The sequence below is a fragment of the Anneissia japonica genome, unplaced genomic scaffold (genome assembly GCF_011630105.1).
Source record: "Anneissia japonica isolate Jap-2015-1 unplaced genomic scaffold, ASM1163010v1 scaffold6788_len1366326_cov149, whole genome shotgun sequence".
In the NCBI taxonomy this organism is placed as follows: Eukaryota; Metazoa; Echinodermata; class Crinoidea; order Comatulida; family Comatulidae; genus Anneissia; species Anneissia japonica.
The window spans coordinates 1095160-1117311 of NW_022692324.1; the positions used below are offsets into that span (position 1 = coordinate 1095160).

The window sequence follows — 22152 nt, forward strand, 5'->3', positions numbered from 1 at the left end:
GCTTTAAAAACTCACCTTTTTAGCTTGTATTTTTCTTAATTTTTTTCCCCGAATTTTATTTTTACTGTTAAGCGCATTGAGGCTTTAGCATAATGCGCTATATAAGCCAAAATTATTATTATTATTATTATAGTCCTATAACCTCTCCTCAAGACCCTCTCAACCTTCAAGCAGATCTTGACCAACTTACTCTGTGGAGTGAAGTAAACCGCATGCCTTTCAACGTTCCGAAGACAAATGTTTTACATATCACACGCTCGCGTAATAAACAACTGTCTTCCTATTTCTTGTCTGGCTCTCTTATTAGTCCGGTGACCACCATTAAATACCTTGGTGTTACTTTCAACTCAAAATTGACCTGGGAGGACCATGTCCATGCCATTGTTTCCAAAGCTAAGCGTATGCTTGGTTTTGTTTGGAGCGTGGCTGGACATGCTTCGACCAGTGCATTTTTGTCTCTCTACAAAAGCCTAGTATTGCCAGGCCTGGAGTATGCTCAACCCGCCTGGTTTCCATAGACTAAAACTTTGTCAGATCTGCTTGAGGGAGTCCATAGAAGAGCAACTCGTCTTGCTCTTAAACAACATCGAGGACAGATGAGCTTTGAGGAGAGGTTACATTTGCTTTCTTTTTCTTCTTTGTCTGTCAGAAGGGACAAATTGCTTATTATTTTTTGCTTTAAAGTTCTGATGGGCCTTCTAAGCTGCAGCACAGTTTATGATGGTATCAAAATCAATACCAGACATAATGATCGCTTGTGTTTCCGTCACCAAGCATCAATGACCCAAGCATTCGGTAGCCATCAGGTTGCCTCGTGTTTGGGACCAGCTCCCTAGATTGTTAACCGATGCTGCAGTTTTAGAAAGCCCATCCTCTTTTCTGATGACTTTATCAGAAAATATGGTTGGTTAAGTCATGTATCATGCATAGGGATGTTGACGCCTGCAAGGCTCTGGTTATAAATACGCTCAAACTAGTCTGAATTTAGCCTTATAGGGTTATGAATTATGTGGATGGCTCATTATAAATGCATTATTATTATAATAATTATTATTTTTATGAACTAAAACTGCCCACTGCTCTCAATTAACTGTATTGCATATAAATGTCTAATAATTTAATATCCAAACCTAAAATCTATGGTTAGCTATAAACTTTATTTTAGCCCAAAATGTTGATGCTTATTTGGTATTTACAGGATGGGCTTATCTATTAATTATCCATGGATAATTAGATTAACATAGTTGGTGTTGCATAAGTTAATTATTTTCAATAAAAAATAAATAATAATAATAATAATAATATATAAAAAAAAATTTGTTTCTTGCAGGTATTTGCAGGAATGTATCCAATTGACCAATCAGAGTATCTGTCTCTTAGAAGTGCAATAGATCGTTTAACATTGAATGATAGCAGCGTCTCTGTTAGCTCAGACAGTAGGTAAGTACTCATCAAGAATGTTCATCAAACTTCTTTATATTAGAAAGCTTATGTACAAACTCTTCCTCATATGGATACTACTGCAGCTACGATGAACATAATAGCGTATGTATTCAAATAAACGCTTTGGGGCATTTATTGTTAGGAAAGGTTTTTGAAGGGCTGTTTAACCGAGGGAGGCATTTATTTATTTTTTAGTAAAATGGATACATATATACTCAAATAAATGCACCTTAATTTCACTGTAAATGTGAAACTGCTACATAATATGTTGTTATATTTTAATTACCGTAAAAAGTGTTATTGTGTGATGATCCTAAACATTAGGGCGGTTTTGCACGCGAACGAATATGTGTACGCATACGTTTAGCTCTCTGTAACAGTTTGTAGCCATTCTGTTTTTTGCAATCACAGCGCAATTCAAGTGTAGCCTAGGCCTAGGGCCTTAGCTTAGGCTTACTGTACTCTGTTCTCTTCTCTTATCATGTTTCTCAAAGTTTTATTAGTATATGTAAGCTTTTGATGATTGAAATTGAACGAATACGTGTACGCATACGTTTAGCTATCCGTAACGGTTCGTAACCATTCTGTTTTTTTGCAATCACAGCGCAATTCAAGTGTAGCCTAGGCCTAGGGCCTTAGCTTAGGCCTACTGTACTCTGTTCTCTTCTCTTATCATGTTTCTCAAAGTTTTATTAGTATATGTAAGCTTTTGATAATTGAAATTGAACAAATACGTGTACGCATACGTTTAGCTATCCGTAACGGTTCGTAGCCATTCTGTTTTTTGCAATCACAGCACAATTCAAGTGTAGCCTAGGCCTAGGCCTTAGCTTAGGCACACTGTACTCTGTTCTCTTCTCTTATCATGCTTCTCAAAGTTTTATTAGTATGTAAGCTTTTGATAATTGAAATTGAACGAATACGTGTACGCATACGTTTAGCTATCCCTAACGGTTCCTAGCCATTCTGTTTTTTGCTATCACAGCGCAATTCTAGTTTAGCCTAGGCCTAGGGCCTTAGCTTAGGCCTACTGTACTCTGTTTTCTTCTCTCATCATGCTTCTCAAAGCCTTATTAGTATATGTAAGATTTTGGAAATTGAAATTGAAAATTGTAGCCGAAAAATACTTCTTTTGTTGCCCAGAAGTGTTGGTTATTTTGTGATAGGCCCTATTGTTTATGACTCGAAATGCCTGGCTACAAGTAGGCCTAGGCCTACACAAAATCCCGTCACCACGAAGGTCAAAGCACCAAAGTTTTGATACCCCAAAATGAAATGCATCCTATCGTAATTTGCTATCTTCAAATGTCACAAAAATGGCATTGTACTGTATGTATTCAAAGGTACATTCATTTTTTACACTTAAGTAAAATATGAAAAAATAATCCTACTAGAAACCCAAAATTACCCTACACTTTTTTTTCACTTGCGTGTAGTGAGCGAGATATGCGTGTCGTCCCCACGTTTAGCGGATAGCAGCCGGCGTATGACGTCAAAATGATGATGTATCTGTCACACTAACCGTATGCGCTTGCGTAGGAGACCTCCCTATTACTGATCCCGGCCTGGTTAGAAAAAAATTAATTCTACTGGAGTAGCTAAGGACATTAATACACCCCGAGTAGTAAATCACTCCTCGGAAAAGGACCAGTCGAATACGCCTAAAGATTAGGTTTTGCGAAAGATTGAACCTCCAATTTCAAGGATAAGAAGCAGAATTGCAACTACTCGACAAACCGCTTTTACAAAGTACTCAATGTTTATATTTATTCCTTTACAGTCCTGCGTTAGGACAAGGATGGCGTCTAGGATTTTTGGGCCTACTCCACATGGATGTCTTCAACCAGCGTCTGGAGCAGGAACACAATGCTAACGTTATCATCACATCCCCCAGTGTTACCTACAAAGCTATCCTCAAGGACACAAAACCAAACAGACTGGAATTTGGTGATACAGATGAAATCATGATTACAAATCCTTCTTCGGTAATGCATTTGATTTTTTATAATCAGTTTTTCATAGGGTAATAATAATAATAATAATAATAAATAATAATACTCAAGTATTTATATAGCTCCAGGTCCAAGGAATGATGAAAGGCACTGTGCATTTTTCACCCCTGGTCACTGGATAACACAGTGACAAACCAGTACAAAGTGCAACCTTCTCTGCTCCCTGGGGGGTATATCTAACTGTGCGTTACTTGTTTACTGCTGGAAACTAGTACATTCAATGCCACAATATCCTACCCATTTATTCTCATTGGGTAGAGAGAGAGACAAACGTAGATAAAGTGCCCTGCCCAAGGACACAAGCGTATTGCACAGCGAGAGTTTTGAACCCCTGACCTCAAGGTTAGGATCCAGGCCACAACCGATGCGCCAACTTCTTCTACAGCTACTCACATCAGCTAATATTCAGGGGTTCTGTCATGCAGGTATTAATGGATATGAAGCCCTATTAACAGTGCTCAGGGAGTGTTGATGTGTACATGTGCAGTTATTTTTGGGCTGCTCGCATTTGATGCCCTTACCCCTAGGGCTACGCTGCCACTTGGGCCATAGTGGTAGGGGTATGAGGCAAGGGGAAGGGCGCTATAGCTTCTATAGGTATTTAAATGTCTAATTTTAATGATTATGGAGAAACTCAACATGGTTTATATTTCTTCATCACACTTTTTTCATTTTTTGGAGTGGGGGGGGGGGGGAGACAGCTTCTCCCCTCCCGGGTCTAATGGTGATATCTGAACAAAGTTTATGCAGTGGGCATAACCGCAAAACATTATATCTAATGTTGTGTTTCTAATGAAAGGTTAAACTTGTATTTCAGTTTCCAGATATTACAAGAGTAGAGAGGTACTTGGAACCAATGATTATGGCAACAATCATCACGCCAGATGACTACATTGGAAAGGTCATTAACCTCTGCATTGTAAGTATTGTTGGTCATCTGACAATCACAGTTAATAATGTCAGTATTTATATATTGCTCTACACAACTGAAATCTTTTTAATACAATATTATCCCGGTCTCGGGAACACACACTCAGCTCCCAAAAAGAATAATTCTGTTATTTGCCGCATGAAATAAATCCATGCATTGGTACACGATCCTTCCGGGTATCTACTTAAACTCCTGGGATAGAGAGACAACATGGAGTACCTTGCCCAAGGAATCGAGGGCCTCAAACCCCGACCTTAAAATTAAGAACAGAAGTTTCAACCGTTGTGCCTGTGCTTTCACATAATTCAACTTCTCGGTTGTTAAACAACCTCTCTAAAAGCATGTTTTGTCCCACTGCCTGGGATAACTGCAATACAAACTTTTTATTTTCTTACAAAGGAGAAACGTGGTGAACATGTAGAGCAGACATATATTGACCAAAAGAGGGTGCTGATGAAATATCGTATGCCACTAAACGAGGTTGTCATCGACTTTTTTGACAAATTGAAATCTCTATCGTCAGGATATGGAAGGTATTGTGGGATGAAACAGTATGAGTATAGTAGGAAAATTATCTGTTTTGTTGAACCAATTAGTCGCTGAACTTAGCAACAGTTCAGCAACTGCTTCCGTTACTTTCTACAGGTTAATTAACCTTTGGATGAATTGTGTCATTCATGCTTTGGTGAGTGAGTGCGACCCTAAAACAGATAATTTTCTTTAGATTTAAATGCGTGGTGAGCAGATAAACATGACCAAAAATTTCAATATTTGGTGCAATTCTTTTTTTTTTTTTTCTTATACATAATTTAAATAGACTATCTGGTGAAAAATCCGTCCGTGGCTGGCTAATGTTTTTATAAGTATAAAATATATTAAAAAATTTTTGTAATAACGCACATAGATGATAATATAGCCTCATTGTCAAATTTTTATGATAATCTCAACACTGCCATCCGATTGCCTAAGAAATAATCTCAGCTTGTTTATATCTTTCAGTTTTGACTACGAGGATTATGGATATGAGCCGGCTGATCTTGTAAAACTGAATCTCATGCTTAATGGAAAAATCATTGACGAGCTGAGCACGGTAGTACACCGCGACAAGGCCCGCGAAGTCGGCAAACATATATGTAGTAGATTACTTGATACGATTCCACGTCAACTATATGAAGTAGCTATACAGGCCGCTGTCGGCGGAAAGATTGTAGCTAGAGAAACGGTGAAGGCGTTCAGGAAAAACGTCCTTGCAAAATGTGTAAGTATAGACAATTCTATTTTTGGCATTAAGCACTTTATAAAAGTATTATTATTATTATTATTAATTGATAAGACACTGGGAGGGGGGGGGGGGGTGCCGCCCAATGTGGGTTAGAGGCCCCCACAAAAAAGAGAAAAATGAAAGAAGAAAGAGGGGAGTGTGGTACATCAAAACGGGAAAATTGTTTTTATTATGATAAATCATTTCAACTCCCAAACAACACAAATTTTATGAATATGGCACATTTTAGATAGGTGGGGGTGGCACTCTCGCACTTAATATTTGAACACAATTTTCTTGTTTTATACATTTTCCCCTTGAATCTGCCTAGGCATAAACTGAATGAGCAGCTAATACACACATCAAGTGCCATAAGCATCTTGCTTGGTGGATACATACTGGCGGTATACAAATATACACATTATATAACAATCATTTTTATAGTATAGTGGTCTCTATTGTACATCAGTAAATAAAACTTTTTTTTTTTGCTATTTTTTTTTTATTGAATGTTATTGATCAGTTATTTGCTTAAAATTAAAACATTTTGACGTTTTCAGATTTTTTTTTTATTTCTTTTCACAGTATGGAGGTGATATTTCCAGAAAGATGAAATTATTGAAAAGACAAGCTGAGGGCAAGAAAAGAATGAGAAAATTAGGCAACGTAGATGTCCCAAAGGAAGCATTTATATCAGTGTTAAAAAAATGATATATGATGTCATTGGTGTTGTGTTTAATCTATTGCACTATTGACCAAGTCTTAAGGGTCTAGATTGTGTGAGGGTGCCTATGAGAATTGCATCAAAGAGTATAGATAGAACAAGAGAGCGTAGTCCCGTTTGTAAATACATTACTCCATTAGTTGGCAAATGGAGTGGGCCTACTATGTACGAGTTTACAGGAAGTGTTCCCACTTCAATAGTAATGCGAGAAGGTAAAAGAAGTATTAGCCTTCCGCACTCTCTGAAAAGTGCTGTATCATGTGGAAAACAAACAGTGCTGGGTGCAGTACTGGGTGATAGAACTATACAGATGACAGCGGGCAAAGCTTTGTGGAGGGTGTATCGCAGCAAGCGTACTAGGCTTTCGTTTTTCCTATACTCTTTGGTCACATTAGGAGAAATGGTCTATCAGGCCACGAAGTTACCAAACATGGGAAGTATCAATCTACGATACAATGTGCAGGCAAGCCCTGGTTTCCATGAAATCGCTACAGCCTATCGCCAACAGCTGTCGCGACTCTTGGTAGCTACAGTATATGAAAAAACGCCTGATGTTGGTGATCACGGACTACTTGGCGCAGACCTAACTTTAGCGTTGTTAATGCGCACGTTTATACAGCGGTTCACATTCACTTTAATGTCATTTGTTATTGCAGCATTATGGTTAATGTTTATTCATAGAACAATCAGGCCCTATGCATAAGTTTTATGATTGTCGTACAAACAATGTAAATGTTTAATTGATATTCAATTACTTTGTATCAAAATTTGATATCGTCGTCCCAAGGAAAGTGTGATGATCATCAAGGAGAAAGTGGTTATGATTCGGTGTCGACAAGTTGAAAAGGTTAACCAAACCGGAGAGCCTTCCCTATTCTGTTGGAGATTGCTGTGGTGGCAGTGTAGCAATTTTATGTAATCCAGGCCGTTGCAATGCTGCACTATTAAACATACTGTACTTCTTTTTGTCTTAATAAATTAAATACATGATATATTTTAAATTATGAGTTGGAATAGAAAAGAATAAATTCCTGAAATGCTTATATTTAGTACCATATTGTTTTTATTCAGTGTACAAAATACTGTATGTACATGTTAAGATATTTACACATCTGTGTGCTTGTTATGGCCTATTTTCATGTACAGTATCAATTGACTGTGGTTCCCCTCCAGCCTAGTGCCCCCTACTGGATCCGCGCCTGCCCTGGGAATTATGCCTATTTGGACCAGACTATTAAACAAAATTCCACAACATCCTACCAGGTATCAATTAATACTTGGAGGGAAAGCACCCAAGCAAAATCCAACTACCCACCTGTTTCGGGTAAGTTGCCATACATTTGTTTCCACTATGGAGTATACAGATACGCAGTAGAATGCTGCAGCCCTGCACCCAGAAATAATCATCTGAAAAATTATATATTCATTTCTATATATACTGTATTCATCAAATTTGTTTATACCAATTTATTCAAATAGATTTTTGGAGGCATCAAATATCTCTGCTATCATGTCCGTTGTTGTCATGCTTCGATGCCTTTTAGCGAACGCTAACTTGGCACATGTACGAGTTATCAGTGATGCTCCGTAAGCCGCGATCATGGTTGGCCCGCCGAACTGGTATACATTATCACTGCAAAGAAAATCGGAAAATCTGGTATTTTATACAAGAACATTTCAATCTAGAAAAATACAAACACATGGAGAAAACTATATATTTACAGACAATTTCCTACAAAAATACTTAAATGTTCTGTTAGGCAATATAAAAGTCTATTATTCAGAGGTAGGCATAAAAATGGGTCAGAGGGCCGCACAAACACAGAATTTTTCAGTGTAGGCCTACTTGTTAAAACCTGCCTTTATGCCACTTTATTCTCAGTATTTATATTACTCTTTACAATGATTGGCCTTGGGCCATAACAAAATCAGGGCGTTTTCTAGCTAAAGATAGTAGATGGGCCACTCAGACAGTGTTTTTAATATATTTTTTAGGGCTGCATTGAAATTGTCACTTGGCCCACATGTGGTCTGTAAAATGGTAAGAATATTTCTTCTCATATTATAGTATTTAACTACGGAATAATAATTTAAAAAAAAAACTTATCGTGCAAATTTTTAAATGAAAGTTTATATTTAAATACTGTACTGTTAGGTAGCTTGCTTAACACAGAGACAATTATATAGAAAAACATTCTACCAATATAGGGTACAAACTACAAATGTCTGTATGAAGCTTGTATACATACTCTAAATCTTTGTTTTTGTAGAAATTATGTGCCCAAAAGGTCATTGTCCCCATGCTGCCTGATAACAAATCTCCTTGACCACCACACCGCCGAGGGCTCCCTTCCATTGAGTTGATCAACACTGCAAAACACAAGATTATAGATTTCTCAATTTTTTAAATTGCAGTATGAAGAGCAGAATCCATTTAACATTTGATTTTGTTTTTAGTCTATTTGTCTTTTAAACACTTCAAAGAACTATAAAATTAAATATCACTCCAACCAAAATTTTTTGAAAATCAACATCTTATTATTTAGGCAGTGGCTATTGTTACACAATTCTTATACCAATTGCTATTTCTGATTGGATTTTATGTCCTAAGAATTAAGAATTGGTTGGAGACTGGTGTAATAATAGCCACTGCATACTTTTTATGTCTAAGTTGCACAATTCTCTTTTGAAAATCAGTTTTTTGAGCACATAGCCTGGATTGCTAACGGAACATTCAACATGTTTTTGTTATTATTTGTCATTTCGCAACTAAGAATACAAGCTAATCTGTTATCTTTTATTCATCACCAGTGGAGGTGTTTCTCTATACCAAAATTAGTATGGTATTTGATGAGAACACAAACAAAATCAAAATATACCTTTTTTACCATCGGTAATAATGTCACACGCCCCTTTGTTGACAATGGTGACATTGCCAAGTTTTTGACATAGCCTCATTGTACCATCAACTACTGCTCCAAGATCTGGCTCCTCACCAATCTGCAATAAAATTAAAAAAAAGAAGCAAATCACCAGGATTTAGTCACTATTTCCCAACTGCCCGGCAACAAAAATCCTTGACCACCACACCATTGAGGGCTCCCTTCAATTGAATTTTGTCATGCCAAAAATAGTCTACAATTTTCACTGACAAGATTGTGTTATCAATATTAGCCTTTAAACTGTTGAGTGATATTATGATTTGGCAATGTACAGTAAACATATAAAACCAAAATTGAGAAGTTAATATCTCTATTTATTGAATAAACATTCATTATAAAGAAAATATACAATAAGAATTTGCTTACAACTTTTTTGTACAAAAGTTTGAATTCCATAATGTTTGGAGTAAGTATTGCCTTTGTGTATCCATGTATCAACTCTGGTGATTGCGATAGAAGATAAACTCCATCCTAGTAGAGAGAAATTAGATAAAATGTAAAGATTAATTATTTATTTTATTTATTATTGTAGATTCTCAGGTATGCTCTCAAGTCATCAACAATTTAATTTTGCTTTCAACAAAATTTAAACAAAACAAGGTAACAACACAGGCAATTTATTTAACACAACAGACTTACAGTAAAGATTTTTTATTTAAGACTAAATAATGAAAACTGATGTAAAAATATAATACAACACTATATGTTAGGCTTTATGTATAATTGTCTTCACTATGTCTCCTGTTTTTAAATATTTACATACAGTAATCATGATCATTATAATGATTACAATAATAATAATAATAAAATAATGTTATAACAATAATAATAATAATAATAATGATACAAATATTACTACTTACAGCATCTATTACTAATGGTATATTCAACTCTTTTGCTTCTTTGATAACGATCTGAAAGATTATTATAATAAATAATTATAACAAACCATTTTTTCACCTCATTCATTACTGGCAATGTTAGAGGGGCAGGGCAGGGCATGAGTGGGAATCCACCATCCGGGAGAAGAAATAATTGGTGAAGTGAAAATAATCCCTCTGAGGTGTTCTGGGCAGGCCATACGTCCTGGTGCTGCTGCCACTGTTTATGCAATTCATCATAAGGATGTACAGAATGAAAGTAGCGAGCAGGAAAATGCATATTTAATAATTAATCTCATAGTAAATACTGTCTGACTTACAGCTGTATTTTCAAGTAACCTAGGGTGCCTGCCCAGTCCAGGTCCAATGATTAGTGAATGCATACGAGGTAACCAGTTGTTATTAATCTCCTCAACTCCTCCATCTTTATCTCTGAGTAAAATAATAAATGCATCTGTTAGTCTTACTATAGTGTTACAGTACATAATAAAAATTATTATAGTAGACAAATGTAATGAACAAATATAGTAGGGGTTTTCAAGTGGTGGCCCGCAGGCCATCTCCGGCCTGAGAGTCTGTGTTAAGCGGCGAACAAGCCGAAAATTATTTTTGAGATTAAATAATATTTTTAAGATTGGCCATGTATTTCTCACCTTAATAATTTCGCATTCCGTTTTGCCGACAAGGCCTATAATATTGCCCCACAAATTTTAGCGATTTAATTAATCAAATTAGAACCATCGTAGCAAACAGCAAAGAAATACTGTATTACCGCTTACCTATTGTCTGGTATATAACATTTTGACTTTTGCATCACCAAACACAAGGGTAACATTCTCAAGTCAAGATGCCTTGCAGCTTTTTTTTTTTTTTTTATTCCAATTCGGAAGGGGACACCCCCCTCCCAAGGCTTGCACCTAAGCGCCATATTACACCTCTTGCCCAGGCCCTTCGAATTTATTCAATAAAAAATGTAGGCCCCTATTGCGATATTGTTGAAACCTTTAAAATATAAAAACACACTCAATAGCTTTTTAAAAAGAATCAGACACATTATTAATGATACACAAATTGAGTATTATTTTGATATCTACGTTCTATGCAAAATTTTTTTATGAATAGTAATTATATTTATACATGTTAATTTGCAGAGCTTGTACAGTGGTGGTGCCAATGGGGGAGGGGAAAGTGCCAATGAGGGAGGGGAAAATTGCCACCCCCATCCAACAGGCTTGGAGCCTTGTCGTCTGACGCCACAACAAGGTGTCCAGAACAAAAATAATAATTTGGCTATCCAAATAACGTTATTTTTGATTGCCAATCCCTATTATTATGGTCTAAAAGCTCAATATTGGACCATATGACCATGTAGGAATTAGTCTAAACTAATTCCTCCATGATATGATAAAAACTCTCCTCATGAACCTGACCACAAATTTTTATTCTGGGACCCTAGTCAGCCCCTTAGTTTGGACCCCTCCGTCAAGCATGTCGAGCCCCTTGTTGGAACATTTCTGGAGCCACCACTGCGCTTGTAGGACATTTTTTGGTATATTATCTTACAAGACTGGATGTACTATGAGTTCTGGACTGTAGGACTTGATAACAGGGGCAGCATCCTTAGTACAGAACACATGCGATAGATCACACCCCTGAAAAAACAATGCAAAGAAAGAGAGTAGTTGTTATTGATTGTATATGGTGTACTTATTTATTTTACGTTAACTTTTCAAAAGATATGTACTGTATAAATAAGCCAGACAACAAGAGGTTCTCCCGAACATAGGTGGCTAGCATTTTACAAACCTGGATTTTTCAAAAGGAAGAATTTTGGAAACTCTATAAAGATATTTTGCAAACAAAGGAATGTTGCAACCTTCCCCTTTTTTTGGTTTTAAAATACTTCAGGTGTGAAATGTCTGCTGCAGAGTTTCTAAAGTTGATATCTATGAATGGGCCCCTAACAGCCCTGGGCCCCAGTGCTTTGCACTGGCTGCACTGCCCATCCCTACGCCATTGTTCTGGGATATGAAATGTAAACATTGGTTCCTTACAATTTTAAGAGCTGAAATGGCTGCGAAATATGGAGCTCCGGTGTACTCTTGGCATCCTCCAATCGTTGCTAAGCGGCCATCTTGTCCTTTATGTTTATCGTAAGTTAGTGGAGGAATGATTGATTTGACTGCTTCTTGTAAGATGACAGAGTTCTTGTTGCATTCCTCTAGAATTGCTAAACCCTTTTCACCAAGTTTCTCAGTGGAGAAGTTCACTATTAAAATACATGAAACAAACAAACATCATATAAATTATCTGAAGACAGTCGTGATCATGATCTGTTGATATTCATAATATACTGTAGGCCTTCTTCAAAATTATTCAGAACTATTGCCAATCTAACTATGACATTGATATTAAACCCAGTAGAGGTCTATAAAATGTACTAATATGCTACTGCTATTCTACCTATAGTCTGTACTGGGATGCAGCAAAGCCTGCCTGCAGTTTTTATATACTGTATACATCTATGAGCTAATAATTAACAACTCTCTGGTTATGCTAAAGTTAAGCACTTTATTTGCTTGCAACTTGCCATACATTTAATCAGTGGTGGCACCATGGCTTGCTCGACAGGGGTCTAATGTCCCCAACGATGGGATGCTCCCCGACAGGAGCGTAAATGTTGGCAGGGCGAAAGAAAAATTCAATTTGATTGGATCTCTAAAATAACGATGTCAAAGGATCTACCAAATCTTATGACATAGAAAACAAAATTAAATTTGAATGATTTTTTTTTTAATGACTATTTAATTATGGGGAAAATTTGGCTACAGGTGTTGTACAGTATAAATTTTCTGACCTTTTTTTAACTAATTCATATCATTCAATCATCATAACTTTGTTAGTTGTAAGTAAATGATTTTCAATTATTTTTTTGCAGCTGCTGGATAAGAGAAGAATTCTAAATACATAACTAGAAGACAGATGGGATGGGGGTGGGTGGCGCCAGTTGGCCAGAGGTTGTAACGCTCCACGTCTTTGATTTGTGATTCGGAATCGGTGCTATATATAAACTTTGGTATTAATTATTACTAGAAGCTCCCTCAAACCACCACTTTGAATCGTATTAACAAAATACGATTTTAAGACAGTGTAGAAAACCAATCACATGCAATGCAGAGCTTGAATTAAAAAGCCATATTCTCAATGTTTGAGGCTTGTCTTTATTCCAAAAAATGTAGAGAACAATGTACATATGCACAAGAGTACTAGAAACTCCTGCTGCCTTCCAGAATGTGGTAGACGCTTCTCAAGCTCCCTCTCGGGATCAAGCCCTGATTCTCTGTTACCTGTGAAAACAATGGTTGGTACATAACGTACCATTGAAAGTTAAATTTACATTGTGTCGTTTCAGTGGCTGCATGCCAGCTGACAATGGTGATTAATTTGCTAGGTATAGGGGTGGGAACTGATGTCAAAATACCAAATGCAGGTTGTGGTGATGGTGTTGAAGGTCTTGGGTCTTCAGCTAGTGGCTGTGGTTCTTCCTGCTGGCTTGCACTTGAAGTACTTCCACGTTCGCATTGCTTAAATTGCCGAAATCGCTCCTGACATACTTAGTCTTAGAACAGCTCCTTGTTCTCTGTCAGTCATGAAAGTGCATCCCATGTTTGTTGGGAGCCTAATTTTTGGCAAAATCTGCACAGAAATTGGATTTCTGAGTAGTCGGTTTTATAAGCCTAATTTTTAAGTGGAGGGTATAATTGTATTTCCTGCGCAAGCCTTATTGATTGTCTGGCAGCCAGCCACTACTATCTATCATCACTATGACATTTTTTCAAGCCAAATTTCACTCAACTCACCAACTCCTATCTTACCTAAACCTAGGCCTAGGCCTAGTCAAGTCAGAGCCAACCCTAGGCTAGCCTAGGCCTAGTCCTTGGGCCTACTCCAGATAGGAGGAGCTAGACATGTACCCTAGTCAAGCGGCCCTAGCCTAGCCTAAGCCTCTCTACTTCTAGGCCTAGGCTAGCCTCTTTTAACAAATATGAAAATAGAAAAATCACCATTATCAACACAATCGTGTACCTCTATTCATTATTGCGTGTGTATTATTAACAAGTGCCTTAACACTACTACGCACTAAAGTCATTCCAGCTCTGCAAGCACAGAGTTTCGTCTGACATTTGATTGCGCCCCTGGATGATGCATGTGAGAGAGACAACAAATACAACTTTTAAACTTTGACCTTTTGTGAGCTTTTTATTTTATATTGACCTCTCTTAAAGCGTGCTGTTTCCGGTTGCCGGTAGTGGCTAAAAAGTCAGCTGAAAAGTCTAAATATGTACCGTTGTAGGTTACTGTTACACAATTCTGAATCAATTTCACGATGTCTGTATACAAAGGCCCCACAGTCAAAGCTTTTTCAAGGTATTTATAGTGTAATTTTATGTTTTAGCCTAGGCCTAGGCCTGTAGGCCCGTACGTAGAGTTAGGCCCTAGGCCTAGTAGTAGTAGCCGGCCCAAGGTGTAGTTTAGTAAGTAGGCTAGGCCTAGGTAGGCCTATATATGCCTCTAAGCCGTAGACTAGGCTACGCCAATTGATGGAGGTATTTCTAGCCTGCCGTGGCTTTGCATAGTACAGTAGTAGGCCTAGTAATAAATGACAATAATGTTCTAAAGAGTAAAGTTTTTTTTATTGTTTTTCACAACTGTAGAGGTCTAGGCCTAGCGTAGGCCTAGCTAGGCCCTAGCCTAGCCTCGTAGGTACCTGCAAGTTACGTTGCCACGCCCACTTTTGCTGTTGGTGTAAATTTGTGACTCGAGACAGCGGCGGCCCAGCATAGCTGTTAGTAATTAATTCGTAAAATTACGGTTTTGATTGGTTACTGTTGTAGTTATTCTACAGCTGGGTTATTTTTCCATTTTTTTTTGTCCGACGTTATATAGAGGTTTGCAACATTCGAAAATTGACGATCGTAAAACACGCTTATTTTTCATTAAACGAAAATGGGTCCATTATTTTGATAATAAGGTCCATAATTAGTATGTTATATTGCATCATTTGACGCAAGATTTAGAAAAATTGGTGCATGGGAAAGTGCAATTTGGCCACGGGTTTCCAACTACATTTTGTAGTCACTTCGTGGTGTTATTCTGTGTAGTGTTAAAGAATAGGCTTTTAGCTGTGCGAACGCTGACCACGGATCGAATGAAAAATACCTAGTATTTTTACACCAAATATATTATAAATAGTAGATATAGCATGTAATATTGGTACATTATATACTATTTGTTACTTGTATTTATGCTCTTGTTTCTAAATATGTTAGAATTATAGTGATTTTTGATGATTTTAAATTCATTAAAAATATCGGCCTATGAACATTATTAGCTTGGGTGGTCATTTTGTAATGTAGCCAATCAGAGCGTGCGGTGGTACCTAGGCTGGTAGATTAATGTTTTTTTTGCTTCCCCCACCCACTCCAGATCTGATTAATGAAGATACAGATACGGATACAGATCTTTTATTGTCATAAAAATACAAGGTACAATTAGTGCTAACTCAGTAAAAAAAATCAAATTCTATAGAAAAGTGCTCTCCAACAATATGCTGGTTGTGGGGGAAGGGGCCCTTTTGAAATTTTTTTTACTTTGTTTTATTTTATGATTTTTTTTATTTATTTTGCATTTCGTGTCCTTTTTTGTGATGTTATTGTACTGTGTTTTCTTGGTCTATTGTTCAACTTCAATTTTATATGATAAAATTGCAATAAAGCTTCCTGTATCTTGTATATTTCATCTTCTTAGCATAATTCTTAATCACATAAATACTAGGATATTAAGTATAAGAATAAAAATCTTTATTTTAAATGTTTTATTCTCATGTCCATCGACACAGGTCTGTGGAATTGTTCATTTATGTACATTTTAAATGCTTTAGCTCAAGGAGACTTTGCCTCAGACTCCTCACAAGACCTCTTTTCTTCAATATAAAATTTATATTTTTTATTGGCCTTATTTCGAAGTGCCCCCCCCCCCCATTGAAAATACTTGAACCAAAAAATCACACTTTAAATTAGGTAAAAATCACCTCAAATCACCAGCTTGTACCCCTTCACCTAATCATTGAGCTCCCTCACTTCACCTTCACATCCCCATTGGCCCCCCACCCCCATTTTAAGACTCCTAGATACTGTACATCACTGTATGAAGTGCCTTATTGGTTGGGGCCTGACATTCAGTTTATTTTTCTCTGTGCTTTGTATGCTAGGTCGGCAGAAACTCCTGCAACCTGTGAGGAAGATGGGAATATCGACTGTTGAAGGTGCAGGCAACAGCAATATGCTTCTCATAACTGGTTTAGCATCATTTGCAGTTTTTGGTGGCATAGTAAGTAATTGTAAGATTTAGAAAAATATGTATTTTAAGCTGCCTTTTTGTTTTTATGTTTTTTTTTTTTAATATTTGTTTTCAAGGCAAAAAATAGTATAACTGTAATATTCTTTAAATTTAACTAGTAAAGTGTAATTTATATCTCAGATCTCATATATTTAAATATTCTTGCTGATGGTATATTTAACATGGTGCAATTGTTAAGAAGCATCCAAATGTTGTAGGGTGTTTGGTTCAATCCTCCACTTTCAAAACCTTATAAAACAGAGCTTCAGTATTCTTGATTGTTCTTTAAGCCAAATGGCTCAAACTTAGATGATAGATAAATTATTATATAGGACTGTAAATGCTAAATTTTATGATAATACTATGTTTTCATTCATTGTCAATATAGTACGGTAATTTATGTCTAGGCAAACAACAGTATGTAGGCCTACAGTTCAAGTGATCTGGCAATCAGTTTTGGATCCAGGGGGTGAGGGCCTACCCTCCGTGGCACCAGCCAAAAAAAAAACGAAAGAAAATAAGAGATTGAAATTAGTAAAGCTATGAACTTTATAGGGGAACATGATAGCCCCTTTGCTTGATTCTCCCATAAGGAACACCATGACCTTAAACCCTTCCTCCTTGACCTTAAGTTCAACCAATTTCAAAACATAAGTCCTCACTTGGCATCCACGCCATTACAAAAAACAATTCTGTATTCACCAATCCATTGACAATCTCATTACTAATTTTATTATATTATTTCACAACAAACTTACAAAGAATATCATGATAGTTCTATCTACTGTTCAGCGTTGTGAGGTCCACTAAATTGTTTTATTTCTGAACATCAGGTGTGGCATAAATACGTAGATTTGAGCTACCAACCTAGGCACACTCCAAAGTTTGCAGTGTCTCAGTCATCTTCGGAAGTCTCTAGTGATTCCTCAGCTGCAACAGAAGGAGGGGGAACACCTGCTGCATCCTCACCAGGTGAGAAATCCACATCATCGGCACCGACCGCAGAAACATCACAAGCAGGTACGGGCAGCCAAAAGTGGCCAATAATTTTTATAACCTTCTCTTTTGTGTGAGTGATCACTTCATCCCTCTGAAAGAGTCTTACACAATAATATTTTGATGGTTGACATATATTTTATATATTTTCTTACCATAACAGTTACACTGCCTGAGATTCCAGACCATGCTCCATACCTCCTGATCGGGGCAGGGACAGCTTCATTTGCTGCCTTCAGAGCTATAAGAGGAAGTGATCCTAAGGCTAAGGTAAATCATAAGGAAGTGTTTGCAATTTGAAGAATTTAGTAGAATATATTTAAACGGTTGCTCTTCTGGTCCAGAATTAAATCCTGACCAAGTTAACAGCAATTTCTCAAACAAAATAAATAGTAACCTTTTTTTTTTCCTACAATATTTTGATAATATCCTTTTTATTTTCAAAAGAAATGTAGTAATATAAATATATTATAATATGGCAACAATTATTAACTATTGAGTAATAGTTACACTGAATATTTATATTTTTTTTCAAAAATGTAATATGTTAAATGATTCTTTTGTCAGGTGTTAGTTATAACAGAGGAGGAATTCAATCCATACATGCGCCCTCCGTTGTCCAAAGAATTGTGGTTTAGCGATGATAAGGAAGGAATAGAACATTTTGAGTTTAAACAGTGGAATGGTAAAGAGAGGAGGTAAGGCTGACATTTTTAATAATCATTATGCTTCAAGCAGCAAAAGGCTGTATGAGACGCAGTAACTGGGTTTATAAATGGCAAACCTACATAAAGTGCCCGGAGGGCCAGTACACATGCTGCAATATATAAAACACACAGCCAATAACATTCAGTCCCACATCATACCAGGCCTACCCCCTTGGACGCCTTTGCTATGATGGTTTGCATTTTAAGGGTGGGTGGGTGATAAAATTAATAGGAGTGGATTTTAAGGATGTGAAATGGGACTAATAAAGTGGGTTATGAAATTTTCTTTGGATGAACTAGGCTAGGTAGAAAACTTTAAGCTTTTGTGGCCTGATAAGAAAGACAACATTTTCGTAAAATGCGCAAGTAGGGTTCTGATCCCTAAAATCTCAAAATTAGGAAGCCCAACCGCCTCTGCTTTACTAAATTCTCCTGTTATATAATTTGAAGAATTGATCAATCAAAAACATAATTTTTGAAAAAAAAAAGGATAAAAAAAATGATTAGTTTCAAAATTAAAACAGTCCCAACCTGAACACTTGAATTGTATTTTATCTAATACTGCTCAAGGCCAGGGTTTGGTCAATCAGTAGCCATATTTTCATATAGCTTTTGCTTTATTAATTATAATTTTTTTTTTTTTTTGTTACCAGCATTTTCTTTGAGCCAGATTCGTTTTATTGTGACCCAAGTGAATTATCCACCAAAGAGAATGGGGGCGTGGCTATACTAAAAGGACATAAGGTTACAGCACTTGACATCCATAAAAAGAAAGTGACTTTAAATAACGGAAAGGAAATTAAGTTTGATAAATGCCTGCTTGCTACTGGTGAGTTTTTATTATAACTAACATCTTAAAATTTTTTTTTTTTTTTCGGGTCTACTTGTGTTGCCATTTCTACAACCACTCATTTTCTCAAAGCCCAGATAAAGAACATTTAAAATAGATTAGTTCAGTGTCATGTAAAGCCACCATCAGAAACGCTGGTTATAATCACCATAAATAATCCAATAAGCGCTGCAGCCCTCGTGATATTTTGTGGAGGCTTCAGCGAGTAAGATAATTCGAAAGGGGCGTCTCTCTGACATTTAACAACGTTAGTATTTTTTTTTTTTTCAAGAGTGGTGCTTAGCAATTTTTATTTTTTAAATGGTAACTACCCCAAACAAGGAGACTTCTATTTATTTATTTATTTTTTATTTAACTACATTATTGATACTGGATGACACTGTCAGTCAAGCTCAATAAAGGCTTAAGATTTATCCACATCAAATGTTATGTTAATGTGATATGCCCATATTTGGGTGTAATATGACATCATAATCCCCATATATGGGAATACATCACACAAATTTGTCACAGACATTTTGAAGCGTGGATAGAGCTAGTCGTTTATTTCTCATTTATTTCTCCATAAAAAAAAATTTCACAAAAAAAAAACCTTTGGCTATAACATAATGTGAACCACGGCTGCCAGCTCAATAAATGAGAATAGAAACCTCTGCACTAAACCTATTTCCTACAGTAGATGGTATGGACAATAAAGCTTTGTCCAGATTCTCAAATTTTCTTTTGACAACAAAAACTGGTGTATGCCCATATATAGTCATGATGTGTCTATATATGGTCATAATGTGATGACATCATGACCATATTTAGACATATATGTTTTGTCCAATAAAATTAGATATTCTGGACAGAGATTAAAATAATAATAATAATAATAATAATAATAATAATAATAATAATAATAATAATAAAAATATATTGATAATATTAATAATATTAATAATAATAATAGTAATGATAATAATAATAGTAATAATATACCTTTACCCGTTTACACTTGTATGTTAATCAATAGCATTTACATTAATAAGATATTTTACTTTAGAATGTTTGAAATTTTTAGTATTTTCTGAAGAATTGTAAATTGTTGATGTTTTTTTAATTTTAACTAAAGGTGGCAAGCCAAGGAACCTACCAGCAGTTACTCGTGCTGGGTCAGAGGTTGAGAAGAGAACAACGCTTTTTAGAAATGTAAGTGCCAATAATGACTTTGATAGCAATTGTTATTGTTGTGATGGAATAGTACCCGCTGCTTACTTGGACTCAAATTCAATCCTGGCCATCAGGCGCAAGCTCGGTTATCTAGAGGTCTTATGCCAGGCTAGTAATCTGGAGATGTGGGTTCGAGAACAACTTGCGATTTTTTTTCGCAAATGTTTTTAAACGTACTGAGTATTCAGTACATTTCCACGTCAAGTAGTGCAAAATTACACCTATACATGTTTTTCCTGACGCAAATCCAGTTATTGTTTATTCCATCACGACAATAACAATTACTATCAACACTACAGTAACCGCTGCTTACTTGGACTCGAATTCAACCCTGGCCATTAGGCGCAAGCTAGGTGGTCAAGAGGTATGATGCCAGGCCAGTGATCTGGAGATCGTGGGTTCGAGTCCCACCCGAGAACAACTTGCAATTGTTTTGAAACGTACTGAGTATTCAGTACATTTCCACGTCAGGTAGGGCAAAATTACACCTATAAATGATGACTTTACTGTTTAATCTTTTTCATTGTATTTTTTTAATATCATATTATTATTTCAATATTGAGTAGATGATTACTTTTCATATCTTACATGATAGGTTTGTACATTTTTATATTGACTATTAAAAGTTTTTTTGTTATTGTTATTGTTTTGTATTGGCACTTTTTTAATTTGTCTTTTGGGCTTTTTATATTACTTATTTTTCTATTGTATTTTCTAATGTTTGTATTCGATGTTGTGAGTGATTGTATTGTATCTTAAGTTGTAATGCATTTTAAGCTTTGTAATCCAGATTCTTTTGAATTTTTTTAATGAATTTTATTGTATTTTATTATTTTTTTAAATCTTTTTAGCTTGTAATCTAGATCCTTTATTGAATTGCCCCATGTGGGATGAATATAGACATATTGTATTGTATTGTATTCTCCAATCTCAATATTGTTTTTTCTTTGAGATAGCAATGAATACTACACATATATACATATCAATTATAGAGAGAGTGACTTAGTTGAATCAGCTAATCTTTTGGAAGCCACAGTGTGTGCGTAGAACTGAGATCTCTTGGTCCACATTCAATTCCCATCTCTGCTCTCCTTGTACAGTATTTCAGCTGGAGGGCTGAAATGCACGATAACGCACCGTCTGTCAGACGAGACGTTTAAGCCGTTGGTCCTGTTATGGCCATGTGCACATTAAAGTGCACTCTATGAAAAAAGGTAGGGGATTGTCCAGGTATGCTGCCCCCACTGGCAATAAGTCTTCTTCAAACTTTCGTGGGTTATCCTTGGTGTTTACACCAAATAGATCCGTCCACCAATCCAATTTTTTTTTTTGTTAAGTTTGTTGATTTTCTTTCATTTTTCTACTAATACATAGGACTATTTAGTAACATTTTTTTCTTCTGTTTTACTCACCAAAGGCTGATGATTTTAAATCACTAGAAGAAATTTCAAGAAATGTTAAATCTATAGCAATAATTGGTGGTGGCTTTCTTGGAAGTGAGCTGGCATGTGCTCTTGGAAAACGAGGTAATAACAAGTATTAACAAAGTTTAAAATTAAGCTCTACATTTACCTATGATGTAATTCAAATTCAAATTCTTTATTGCAATCAGTTGTATTGTGATTGGATGAAACAGGTAACAGTACTAAAATCAGTAAAAACATTTAAAAATGTGGTACGTCTAAAAGATGATAAAAAAAAAAACTAAAAAACAAGACATACCTGACGACTACAGCCCCTGTCGGGGAGAGCTGGTTATTTCTCCCCCCCCCCCCCCCCTTGGGGAGAAAAAGT

General features: G+C 36.1%; 3 protein-coding genes across 5 annotated transcripts in view; 2 read left to right on the plus strand and 1 right to left on the minus strand.

Moving 5' to 3' along the window:
- Positions 1–7414, plus strand: part of LOC117100233 (translation factor Guf1, mitochondrial-like) — an 18219-nt gene extending 10805 nt beyond the window's left edge. For all 3 annotated transcript variants that reach the window (XM_033239833.1, XM_033239832.1, XM_033239834.1), the window contains exons 9-13: positions 3224–3428; positions 4273–4374; positions 4786–4919; positions 5386–5644; positions 6233–7414. In XM_033239833.1, coding sequence (XP_033095724.1) covers positions 3224–3428; positions 4273–4374; positions 4786–4919; positions 5386–5644; positions 6233–6358 — 826 coding nt within the window. In that variant the 3' untranslated portion in view covers positions 6359–7414. The remainder of the gene's footprint in view (positions 1–3223; positions 3429–4272; positions 4375–4785; positions 4920–5385; positions 5645–6232) is intronic.
- Positions 7415–7416: 2 nt separating this feature from the next.
- LOC117100235 (ATP-dependent (S)-NAD(P)H-hydrate dehydratase-like) lies at positions 7417–14434 on the minus strand. The gene is made up of 9 exons (XM_033239836.1): positions 14281–14434; positions 12249–12463; positions 11758–11846; positions 10515–10626; positions 10177–10227; positions 9680–9784; positions 9251–9371; positions 8621–8741; positions 7417–8004 (listed from the first exon to the last, which is right to left on the minus strand). Exons 1-9 carry the CDS (start codon positions 14342–14344, stop codon positions 7839–7841), a joined length of 1044 nt encoding a protein of 347 aa, XP_033095727.1. The 5' UTR covers positions 14345–14434; the 3' UTR covers positions 7417–7838.
- Positions 14435–14462: 28 nt separating this feature from the next.
- LOC117100234 (apoptosis-inducing factor 1, mitochondrial-like) overlaps positions 14463–22152 on the plus strand; it is a 43344-nt gene continuing 35654 nt past the window's right edge. Inside the window, exons 1-8 of the mRNA XM_033239835.1 lie at positions 14463–14622; positions 16466–16584; positions 17427–17613; positions 17753–17859; positions 18157–18287; positions 18950–19125; positions 20261–20337; positions 21776–21884. Coding sequence (XP_033095726.1) covers positions 14535–14622; positions 16466–16584; positions 17427–17613; positions 17753–17859; positions 18157–18287; positions 18950–19125; positions 20261–20337; positions 21776–21884 — 994 coding nt within the window. The 5' untranslated portion in view covers positions 14463–14534. The remainder of the gene's footprint in view (positions 14623–16465; positions 16585–17426; positions 17614–17752; positions 17860–18156; positions 18288–18949; positions 19126–20260; positions 20338–21775; positions 21885–22152) is intronic.

Excerpts from the sequence above, each read along its gene's own strand:
- LOC117100235 (XM_033239836.1), bottom strand. The coding sequence starts at position 14,344 with ATGACTTTAGTGCGTAGTAGTGTTAAGGCACTTGTTAATAATACACAC. Across the intron at positions 10,627-11,757 it reads CTCATAGTACATCCAGTCTT|AGATAAAGATGGAGGAGTTG; the intron begins GTAAGATAATAT and ends TATTTTACTCAG. Across the intron at positions 8,742-9,250 it reads TATTACCGATGGTAAAAAAG|TGTTGATCAACTCAATGGAA; the intron begins GTATATTTTGAT and ends TGTGTTTTGCAG.